Below are 11,000 nucleotides of genomic sequence, written 5' to 3'. Positions count from 1 at the left end.
ATATATATATATATATATATCGAGGAACCTTATGGTTGTACGGCAGTGAAGCGTCAGTGTCGGCACTGATGTTGCTGTCTTTGATTACGATGAGAGGAGGTTAAACAATGACTTGGCAACGAAGTATGAAAGCCATTACGAGCAAACTCAGTAGCTCTGGTCATTGCCGTCTCCCTGGGCGGAGATCCGAAAACGGGACACATCAATGATTGGGGACATTGTCATATACGGGACAGTCGCGTTCTCAATGACGTGCATGCATCCAAGCTGTTGCCCTCCATGCTTGGCTTTCTTTCCCAATCTGCCCAGGGAAAAGCCCACCAACACTGTATTGACGCACCGATTATACCAGCAACCGCCTCCAATGAGCAGCTATTTAGCCCTACCTCCCCAGATTGTCGGAGGACGAAACTGTGGCAGCCAGAATCGCTGTACAAGTATGCGGTTTTTACAGATGATGATGTCTGTACGAAATACGCAGACCTCACAGCAGGTTGGCGGCTAATGTCCTCGTTAATAGTCTCAAGGTTCTCAAGGAATTAAGGACACGTGTGGTAGCTCGTTTTGATCAAAATTATCTGGTATTTCCTATCCAAAACAGCCGCCCAAGGTCAGGAAGTTGAGATCGTCTTCCTGTCTGGGTTTGGGCTTGTTGTCAGTATCCCACCCCACGTACGAAAATGATTCGTACAACCGGAATTAATTTCATGCTAAATAGACAGCCATGTGGTATCATCGAACAGACTGCCTCAATTTCGGCAACGAGCAAAGCGAGTAAACAAGACGGGGTCCGAAAACGACGACCATTCGTTTCGTTTTTAGTCAACCTCATAAGCGACGAGATGAAGCAAATTCTAGAATGTATTCCAAATCCTCACACTAAAAAGGATGCTGAACTACATTGACTTGCAACATACAGACACTGTCCTCGTCTTCGAACATGAAAAGTCATAGACGATTTGGGGTGAGTTTAGCGAATTCGTAGTCTTTTGTCATGAGCTTCTCACAAAATATGTGTAAGGTTGTTGTTCTGAACATGCAGACAGTAAACATGCCGCTTGCTATCTAAGAAGGCACTCGAGGTTATGGAGTGTCTGAAATTAGCCTACGTTTCTACCGTAGTGAGATACGAGGTCAATGCTAATCTCCGAGGCTCAGATCACATTCGCCATTGTGAGACACCTATGCTGATAAAGCGGAACGGCTCTGAGCCTCTGGAGACGTGTATAGCGGGCTACGGCAAGGAGTGCTTTATTACATGATTCGGCCAATTCGTGCAGCGGAAACAAAAAGCCTTCAGGTTTTTGATAACCGTCGCTTCGGAACTATGACCTGTGTGGGCAGAACGAGACAACTAAAAATCAAATGTTGGGCCGCATAACAGAGATTCCGGTCCAAAAATTGGTTCAGTCTAATAGCGGAAACTGAGACGGTCTGATCATGTATGTATATGTCGGATAAACGTCTGCCGAAAAGTGTGTTGTTTTCCGTGTTTGGTTTAACAAGCTCAATGTGACCTGGTAGAAGGGTGACAGCGATCACAAAAAGTACATTTTGGCCTATCGATTGCCATCCCTGTTCGGCGCATCTAGCCCTCATTCGCCTTGAGTATCTATCCTTCACTTGGAAGAATCAGTCATGGGTTATCCCGAACAGACGTTTGAGACAGTTACGCCGACATGATAGTTCAGTCAATTTGGTCCAGCTTCACAGGCGCTGCTGGCCAAGTTTTTGAGTCCCTGTTGCAGACCATATCCCTGGGGAACTTCTTTAACTGACAACAGATTCCGCACATATTTCCCCAACCCACCCCCAACCCCAAAAAAATGCAAAGGAACAGTGGCATCACTAACTTTTTTCTTCGAACACCTGATGACAACGGAGTTGGTCTACAATGCTCTTACCTGGCGGCAAGGAACTTTTGTTACATTAGATTATCCATCCTCAAGGAACACCCGGATTACGTTCTTTACCAGTGTTTAGAGTGTGCACCTAGGGATTCCATTCAATAAGATTCAATAAGATTAGGCTGGATTCTGTCTACTAACATGAGGCGTGTAACTCTAATGGCACTGTTGACGTAGTGCCACGAGTGCATAATCCCACCTGTTTACTGGCACCTAAAACTGACCAGTGCCATTTTCAGCTGCGGATAAGTGAGAGGCCGAAAGGCTGCACAGCCCTGCTTCTCCTTAAACATTGTAGGAAACACATCTATTATACTTGGTCTGTCCAACTGTAACACGGGTGCATCAGTTGAACTGGTAACTGTGAGTTTAGCACGGCCCAGGATCAACAAGAACGTCTGCGAACGGCCTGTGACACCTCCGTCTCCCACTAAAATGAAAAGACATTGTTCTTCGCTTCATCTGCACACAGATCCCGCCGTCCTCTCACCGACAACCGGAAGCGCCATATATTTTCATTTGCAAAGACAGATAATGATGAATGCATAGCATGAGGAAAGAGACAAACAGTATGGATCGCTCTGATGACGTGGAGCCAGCGCTGTTAAATACAACCCATCCGGGCTGAACGATACTGGAGAAATCTATTTCCCCCTATACTCAACTCAAATCAAAAGCTATCTTTCCTCAAATCTTTCTGCCGCTTCCTTGAAATCCTGGACACATATCTGAGGTTGTTGTTTTATGCAGCAGTCGCACATCGCACTCCTCAGAATGACCCACTGGTCTGTTTTTCCTTTCGCACAGATGACCGTAAAACCACTTCGATCACTCGACAGCCCTGTGGAAGGGCCTTTTCTGCGGTGGCTTAGACCGACGCTAGATGCCAGTGCAATATTGCCACACCTCAGATATCTGAGGCGTCAGTATATACCGACCAATGACTTAGTATCCTCTCGCAATCTCGTCTGATAGTTACAAGATCACCTTCGTCTGAGCATTCGTCGTCTGCGTCATCGCACTTTTTCGTTACCTGCCACAAGTTTCTCGTGTTATCTGGCTAAAACACTTTGCCCACATGTCGTTTGTGCCTGTCACATTTACATGGTTTTTGTTGAATGCTCTTTTGCAACCGGATTCCCATTGTAAAATAACGAACAACTCGACTCTACTGGCGCACAATCCGCAAGCAGGAAAGCCTACCCAACTCCTAGCTTCTCAACCACCCCACTTAAATCCATTTGTCACGTTTCGTTCGACATCGATGCCACCTGATAATATGCACCGAATGTCCCAATATTGTTATGGGTCACCTCACTAGATGCACATCAAATAAACTTGTGCAGTAGGGTAGTAGACTAGTGATATCGGAAATGCGACATAAAACAGCTGGAACTTGGCACCCATTCGGTGCACAGCTGCCATGGCAAAGGAAAGAGGCACGGAGCTGGGAGACTGCAAAGTTATCCAGCCCTCGACAGAAGCAGTTGAGATGCTGAAGTTGAGTCCCAACCACGGAAGTAACGATCCGTAAGCTGGCGCTCTAACCACTGAGCTACCTCTCGACAAACTATCCATAGTGGAGCGAAGGAGTGGATAGATTCAAACTAACGCTGATAGACTACACAGGTCACTGATAGGCAGTCGTAGCCCGAAGAAGCTTACTGAATAGACCAACACGCTGCACTAGGCTGTTCGCCGTTTGAGATATTCGAGCGGACACCAATGCTACGAGTCGGACTGACAAGTTACCAAGAGCAAACAATGTTCAAGCACGAATCTGCAGAGTAAAAGTTGGGTGGCGAACGTAAAACATGTGAAACCATATGCAGAACAGGAAGAGCCAAGCACGTGATCATGCCAGCTAAGAGACAGACGATTCACCTGGCTGCAAGATTGTGTACGAGGGGGCGTCGGAGACAGAGTGACATTTCACTACCAGCTACAGTTAACAGAGGGGAGAGTCCCGCCTCCATACGAATTCCAAAACAGAAGGGCGGTCGGTAGTGATGCCCAAGTGAAGTGTGGCTTAAACCATCTAGTTCGGCTCTAAATAACTCCCAATCACGAAAAACCGAAGTCGATGTCCTTTCCCACACGAACCAATTCGTTATACCAGTTCCATTGATTCGCAAGCCACATTTCGAACACTCCAGTCGATAGCGATTGTGAGTTGTGACCAGAAACAATCAGTCTCGAGGTTTCACAAAAAAGTCCTCCGACACTTATATTCGTTTACCTGAAGCAGAGCCCTATGAACAAACAAGGTGGAAAAAGCAAACTGGAATCAAGCAACCTCCAGTTTTGGCTAGAGATACATAAAAAGACACGAGGTACATACCAAAGAGGCATTCAAACCACCGTAGGTAGGACCCAGTAGCACGTCCAGCTTTTCACGATCAGCCTCAGCTTGCGTTGCTATCGCTCTGGGTTCGGTATAGCGCTTGAGTTGCTGAACCCCGTCAGCCCAAGCGGCTGAAGCGATGAACCAGAAAACCGCGATAGCGACGGAAACAACGAAATCCTGAAACTCATGAGCTGAAGGTATTAGGACAGACCACTTTGACTACACGCCCATCGTTTTCGTAAACATCACCCCAGAAGACGTAAAGGATAGAAATCGCAATGCAGTAGAGAAAAACGATCACGCCAGTGAAAACGAAGAACTGGGCAGAAGCAGAGAAGTCGCCATATAAATTAATCGTTCCCTTGCTGTCGCATACATCAATCTTGTTCTCGTATATTCTGTGGAGTATTAGGTAAAATTCCAACATACCGGAACGGGTAAGAAAAACTGCATTCTGCAATGATTGATCCATTGCCACAATTTAAGGATAGCCTTTCATTAGTCGAAAAATCACACGTGATCGCAAATGCACATATTGCAAAAAGCTGAAATCAATGCTGACATCGAAGCGCACTCACGATCTGAATTAACTTTATAAAACCACGAGGCTCCTTAAAGATATCAAAATTCCATCTCTAATGGGAGAAAAATCTCAAGGACGGGAGAAACATACGCTAGGGGAGAACATTGCAACGTACAAACTCGTAATTTGCGGGCTATTTGTAAGTTCGCCCTCAGTTTTCCCACATTTGGTAAGTTTGGCTCAAATTTCTTCAGCTCAAGGTTCGAGACGTCGCGGCAAAGCCAGATATAATCCACCTTACTGCAACCATGAGCTCCGATTATCTTTTGGCACTACAAAAATAGGGTAGAGTGTTTGGAATAAGTTGTGCGCTTCTGCGTGGTCGCAAGTTAAATGTTAGCGCCATGGATTCACGGATTCACGGATTGATACACAGGATCGAGGTTATTACCCAAGTTTCCTCGGTCGCTTTTGTTCTTGTCGGTCAGTGGCTGTCTTTCACCTGAAAGGCAAAATTTCTCAGCGTGGGGTAGTATGCTTGCCGGCGCGAAGATTCGCATAGATAAGTGTCTAAAATTGATTCAAACTGGGTTCTAGAAGGAGCGTGAACAACCGTCGGAGGAAGGTCTTTCCACGTAGCTACCACCCGAAATGAGAAAAATTTCTGTCTAATGAGTGTGTGTGCTCTGAGCTTTGAAATCTTCTTACTATGTCCCCGCCGTGTGTTTCCTGGGTCAACGGTAAAAAACCTGTTTGCCAAGCTTTGTTCAAACAGGGCATAGGTAAGAATTAAGTCCCCTCGGAGGCAACTGTACTCCAGGGGAAAGAGATCGGGCATCGCGAGACGCGTTTCGTAGTCCACGGATTTGAGGCCAGCAACCATTCTCGTAGCGGCTCGCTGGACACGCTCAATGAGGGTGACGTCTTTCGTGCGTCCTGAGTAGACAACTTGGTTGGCGTATTCCAGGAGCGGTCTGACGTAGGCCCCACAGAGCATTTAGGAGTCCATGCGAGTGATACGGGAGGAGGTGCGTCGGATCATCCGTGAAATGGAGAATGCCCTTCGGGCCGACTTCTCATGGTGTAGTGAGGAGGACAAGTTTGAGGAGACCCAGATGCCAAAATCCTTTTTGGCATCTATCCTCATGATGTTTTCTGGTCCTTTCTCACCATGAATAACAAAGGCATTCGCTGAGTCTCCTCCAGACGACATATGGAGGCACTTTTCGTCATTCAGAGAAAGGTGCCAGTCCAACGACCACTGCTTGGCAGCGTCTACATCCATTTGGAGGGCGCTGGCATTGGAACTCCAGGATTTCAAGTCGTCCGCAAAAAGTAAACATGGACTCGCAAGAACGTCTGGGAGGTCGTTGACGTAGATCAGAAACAGGAGTGGTCCCAAGACGGAGCCTTGAGGAACTCCAATGGAGACCGGCGCTGGAGAGGAATAGGTTGAGCCTATTCTCACTCGGAATGACCTGTCTGATAGGAACGCCTTGATCCAGCGAAGGATTTTCCCTTGAATCCCGTAAGACTCGAGTTTGTGGAGCAGCGGGACGTGTGGGACCCTATCAAATGCTTTTGAGAAGTCAAAAAATGTGGCATCCGATATGAGTCCTTCGTCCTTGACTTGGGTTAAGCTGTCCATAAATACGGGCATGTTTGTCACGATAGAGGGGTGTGGGAGAAATCCGTGTTGAGCTGGAGATATCAGGTTGCTGGAAGTAAGGGGGTCTAGGATAGCTCGGTTCAGAATGCGTTACATCACTTTGAGCGGCGCGCTAATGAGGCTTATAGGCCTGTATCTGCTATGAGACATTCGGTCCCCAGTTTTGTAGATTGGCGTGACAATGGCTTCCTTCCAAGCAGGGGGAAGGTGGCCTTCGTCAAGCGACTGACGAAAGACCAGGCGTAAATGATTTGTCAGTGTGGAGGACGTTTCTTTCAGGATCCTTGGACGGACCTCGTCGGGCCCCAACGCGCAGAATGGGTTGATCTTGTGCAAGAGTTGACGAATAGCCGGTCAGAGGCTGTGCGTAGTTACGCCTTGACAAGAGTGGATGTGACGAAGACGCGCACAATATTCTCTGCAAACCTCAGATACCACTGTTGGGTCATTCGTCGGTTCTCCGCTTCTGTCCCTCAAGGAGAACGAGGATGGCTTGTTTATGCGGTGATGTCTCATGTATCTGAACAAGGCACTTTTGTTTTTCGAGCAAGATCCAGAATGGTGGCTTGTCTTCGTATGTTCCATTTGCGGATTTTTACAGCCAGCGCGCATTTTACGGAATATCAACTCATCCCCCGTAGTCAGCTATTTGAAAAAGAGTTGGGATCTTTTTTCCAGAAGTCGCCGAAACCTTTTTGGCAGCCTGCGGTTCACCCAAGTGCGTGCCGGTTTTTTCGGGATGAAGGTTGCGCCAGCCTCATGAACATTTTGGACAATGGCCCTATATAATTCTTCCAATGGAGCTGGACTCAGTGTGATTTGTTCAAGGAGGATGCGCATTCCTGAGAAGTCTGCACAGCAGAAGTCTCGAAACCACGTTTGAGGTTCGAGATTTCTGACCCAATAGCAGATAAAATCAAAGGTCAGTACACAGTGGTCGCAATGTCCCAGTAGAGCATTAATTTTAACCCGATCAACGAAGTGTCTTTCGTTGGTGATGACCAAATCCAGGAGGGATGGTAGTTGGCCTGCGCGGTATCTGGTGGGTGCAACGACATGTTGGGTTCAAGCGCTCTGTTGAACGGCTTCAATCAGCGCCCCTACGAAAAGCCCGCTTGATTCGGCACGCTGGAGTTCCATCAGGGAGGCCTTTGGGGCGTTGAAGTCACCTACCAGCAGGGGATGAGTGAAGTGGCATTTGGAGTAGAGTTGCTCAAATGTTTGTATGAGGAATTAGTCATCTTCAGGTGGACTCGAGGGGCTACGGTAGACCACACCGAGAAGGAGAGAATCGGACCCGCGCAGTGGGATTTGGACCCACAGTGCATCGCAAAAGGGTGCACGGGTGGCGTCAGAGAGGACAACCGGGACTGGCGGGCCACCTGCCCGCCCTCGTTTTGAGTCGGCTCGAAAAATGGAGTAACCGTCTATCGAGATCTACGCGTCAGAGACATCTTGTGTGAACCAAGTCTCTGTGAGTGCGATTATGGACGGTTGAAGAATCGTTCGGCTGTAGCACGCCTTCGGTGCCAGGCTGCCATGCCAGTAGAAGGAAGCAAGAGGGCTGGGATACTATCAGGTTGCCCGAGCTTAGACATATGAAGTCAAGAGGCGGAGGCCGGGTCCGAACCTTCCGGTCAGTAGATTTGTGCCATAACCACTTGAGCCACTTCGTCCCAGCCACTTCGCCAAAATCATACTCTCGCTAGTAGATTTTAAGAGAGATCTCCGGAGCTTGAAACCATTTCCCACTGGCTCAGAGAGCCACTGCAATACTATATACTAGAAAACATGCTTGATTGCCAATCGAGTTTTGCTAGGGTACAGAGATTTCACAAAGTTCAGCGAAAGAAAGAGCACCTGAAATGACAGAAGTTGGTCAAATTTCTGCTCAGACAAGAGGCTACGAGTGCATCTCTCAGTCCTCCGACGGTCGATTGAGCTTTCTCCTCAAATTTTGTTCAAACGTCGCCCCTGATTTGGGCGTCTCCTGAAGCCTATGTAGCCCATAGCCCAATTTGTCCCCCCAATATCATCGCCAATATCTCAGCCTTTCTGGTTTGAGTCTTAGATTTTTATCGGGATCTCTTTCTAGCGACCCTTCCTGCAAACGGTTCGCCATCCCGAAAGCTTCATTTCAGTCACCGGCCGAAAAAGTGCAGCTCATCACGCCCGTATTTCTGGTTTTCAAATTTTAGAAGATGCAGTACTTTTATCGTTAAATTCAGGATGCTTAACCCACTTAGGGCCAGTTGCATGCTGAAACCTGAATTTTAAAAATATTCACGTAACCGTACCCATACCTGATCCAATAATACCTATAAAAATGAGGAATGTTTACCGCAAGCCGAAAGACACTGTAAAAGAGCGAATAAAAATAAACTTAAAACAATACATTCATATGAACGTTAACTGGATTTTCACAGAAAACTCAACAGAATCTCTCATTCGTGAGTTCAAATGCCAGCGACATCCGAAAAGATGAAGACGCTACAAAGCACCAGCTACTGAATTGGCACCTCCCTTTCAATAAAGGAAATGGCATCTATATGTCATTCGAAGAAGACTTACCGAAAACCCTTGTGGTGTATTGTAAGAACGGAAGAGAAGACATCACGACGTTGGAAGCCAAAAGGATCCGGGTAACCGGCTCACTTCAAACATATCCTTCTCCAGGCGCCGTAAGAAATCGGCTCAAATGCCTCCGAGGAGATATAATACCTACTTATGCCGTGTATAAACAAGGTCTAACGAACAGGTTTTTCACCATTGGTCCAGTTAACACACTTCGAGGACATGGCAGGAAGAGCTTTAATCTCAGTTCGAATTTATCCGGCAAATTTTTGACTCATTTCGGGTGGTTACTGTGTGGAATCACCTTACTCCAATGGCTGTCCACCCTTAACTAGTAGCCAGTTCAAATCACTACCAGCCGCTTTTTATGCGGGTCCTCGCTCTGCTAAGCTTAGAGTCCCGAGCTAAGATCCCAAAAATGAGTGATACGCCCTATTTTCGCTTGTGATGTTCAAATGAACATCAGCCGCTGAACGAAAAAATAAAACCTACGAAACTAATGCAAAGATCCACATCCTGTGTAACAATCCGTGAATCCGTGTTATGTTTTGTGGCTCATATAACACGGCGATCATAAATAAGCCGCATGCCATATATCTAGCTCAGTAGAAGTCTTATAAGGCCCAAGTGCGTGCCGGTTTTTTCGGGATGAAGGTTGCGCCAGCCTCATGAACATTTTGGACAATGGCCCTATATAATTCTTCCAATGGAGCTGGACTCAGTGTGATTTGTTCAAGGAGGATGCGCATTCCTGAGAAGTCTGCACAGCAGAAGTCTCGAAACCACGTTTGAGGTTCGAGATTTCTGACCCAATAGCAGATAAAATCAAAGGTCAGTACACAGTGGTCGCAATGTCCCAGTAGAGCATTAATTTTAACCCGATCAACGAAGTGTCTTTCGTTGGTGATGACCAAATCCAGGAGGGATGGTAGTTGGCCTGCGCGGTATCTGGTGGGTGCAACGACATGTTGGGTTCAAGCGCTCTGTTGAACGGCTTCAATCAGCGCCCCTACGAAAAGCCCGCTTGATTCGGCACGCTGGAGTTCCATCAAGGAGGCCTTTGGGGCGTTGAAGTCACCTACCAGCAGGGGATGAGTGAAGTGGCATTTGGAGTAGAGTTGCTCAAATGTTTGTATGAGGAATTAGTCATCTTCAGGTGGACTCGAGGGGCTACGGTAGACCACACCGAGAAGGAGAGAATCGGACCCGCGCAGTGGGATTTGGACCCACAGTGCATCGCAAAAGGGTGCACGGGTGGCGTCAGAGAGGACAACCGGGACTGGCGGGCCACCTGCCCGCCCTCGTTTTGAGTCGGCTCGAAAAATCTATCGAGATCTACGCGTCAGAGACATCTTGTGTGAACCAAGTCTCTGTGAGTGCGATTATGGACGGTTGAAGAATCGTTCGGCTGTAGCACGCCTTCGGTGCCAGGCTGCCATGCCAGTAGAAGGAAGCAAGAGGGCTGGGATACTATCAGGTTGCCCGAGCTTAGACATATGAAGTCAAGAGGCGGAGGCCGGGTCCGAACCTTCCGGTCAGTAGATTTGTGCCATAACCACTTGAGCCACTTCGTCCCAGCCACTTCGCCAAAATCATACTCTCGCTAGTAGATTTTAAGAGAGATCTCCGGAGCTTGAAACCATTTCCCACTGGCTCAGAGAGCCACTGCAATACTATATACTAGAAAACATGCTTGATTGCCAATCGAGTTTTGCTAGGGTACAGAGATTTCACAAAGTTCAGCGAAAGAAAGAGCACCTGAAATGACAGAAGTTGGTCAAATTTCTGCTCAGACAAGAGGCTACGAGTGCATCTCTCAGTCCTCCGACGGTCGATTGAGCTTTCTCCTCAAATTTTGTTCAAACGTCGCCCCTGATTTGGGCGTCTCCTGAAGCCTATGTAGCCCATAGCCCAATTTGTCCCCCCAATATCATCGCCAATATCTCAGCCTTTCTGGTTTGAGTCTTAGATTTTTATCGG

The 11,000-nt window shown here is 47.5% G+C and overlaps 1 protein-coding gene across 1 annotated transcript in view; it reads right to left on the bottom strand.

The window, feature by feature from the left end:
• The window catches only part of T265_00418 (hypothetical protein), a gene marked incomplete at both ends in the record, with an annotated part of 14,533 nt that extends 9,591 nt beyond the window's left edge, over window positions 1–4,942 (bottom strand). Inside the window, 5 exons of the mRNA XM_009164191.1 lie at window positions 4,249–4,431; window positions 4,466–4,652; window positions 4,684–4,799; window positions 4,833–4,889; window positions 4,928–4,942. Coding sequence (XP_009162455.1) covers window positions 4,249–4,431; window positions 4,466–4,652; window positions 4,684–4,799; window positions 4,833–4,889; window positions 4,928–4,942 — 558 coding nt within the window. The remainder of the gene's footprint in view (window positions 1–4,248; window positions 4,432–4,465; window positions 4,653–4,683; window positions 4,800–4,832; window positions 4,890–4,927) is intronic.
• Window positions 4,943–11,000: the final 6,058 nt, after the last annotated feature.

This window comes from Opisthorchis viverrini (genome assembly GCF_000715545.1).
Source record: "Opisthorchis viverrini unplaced genomic scaffold opera_v5_4, whole genome shotgun sequence".
Lineage (NCBI taxonomy): Eukaryota > Metazoa > Platyhelminthes > Trematoda > Opisthorchiida > Opisthorchiidae > Opisthorchis > Opisthorchis viverrini.
Note: the sequence above shows the minus strand (reverse complement) of the source record. Positions and strands in the feature narration are given on the sequence as shown.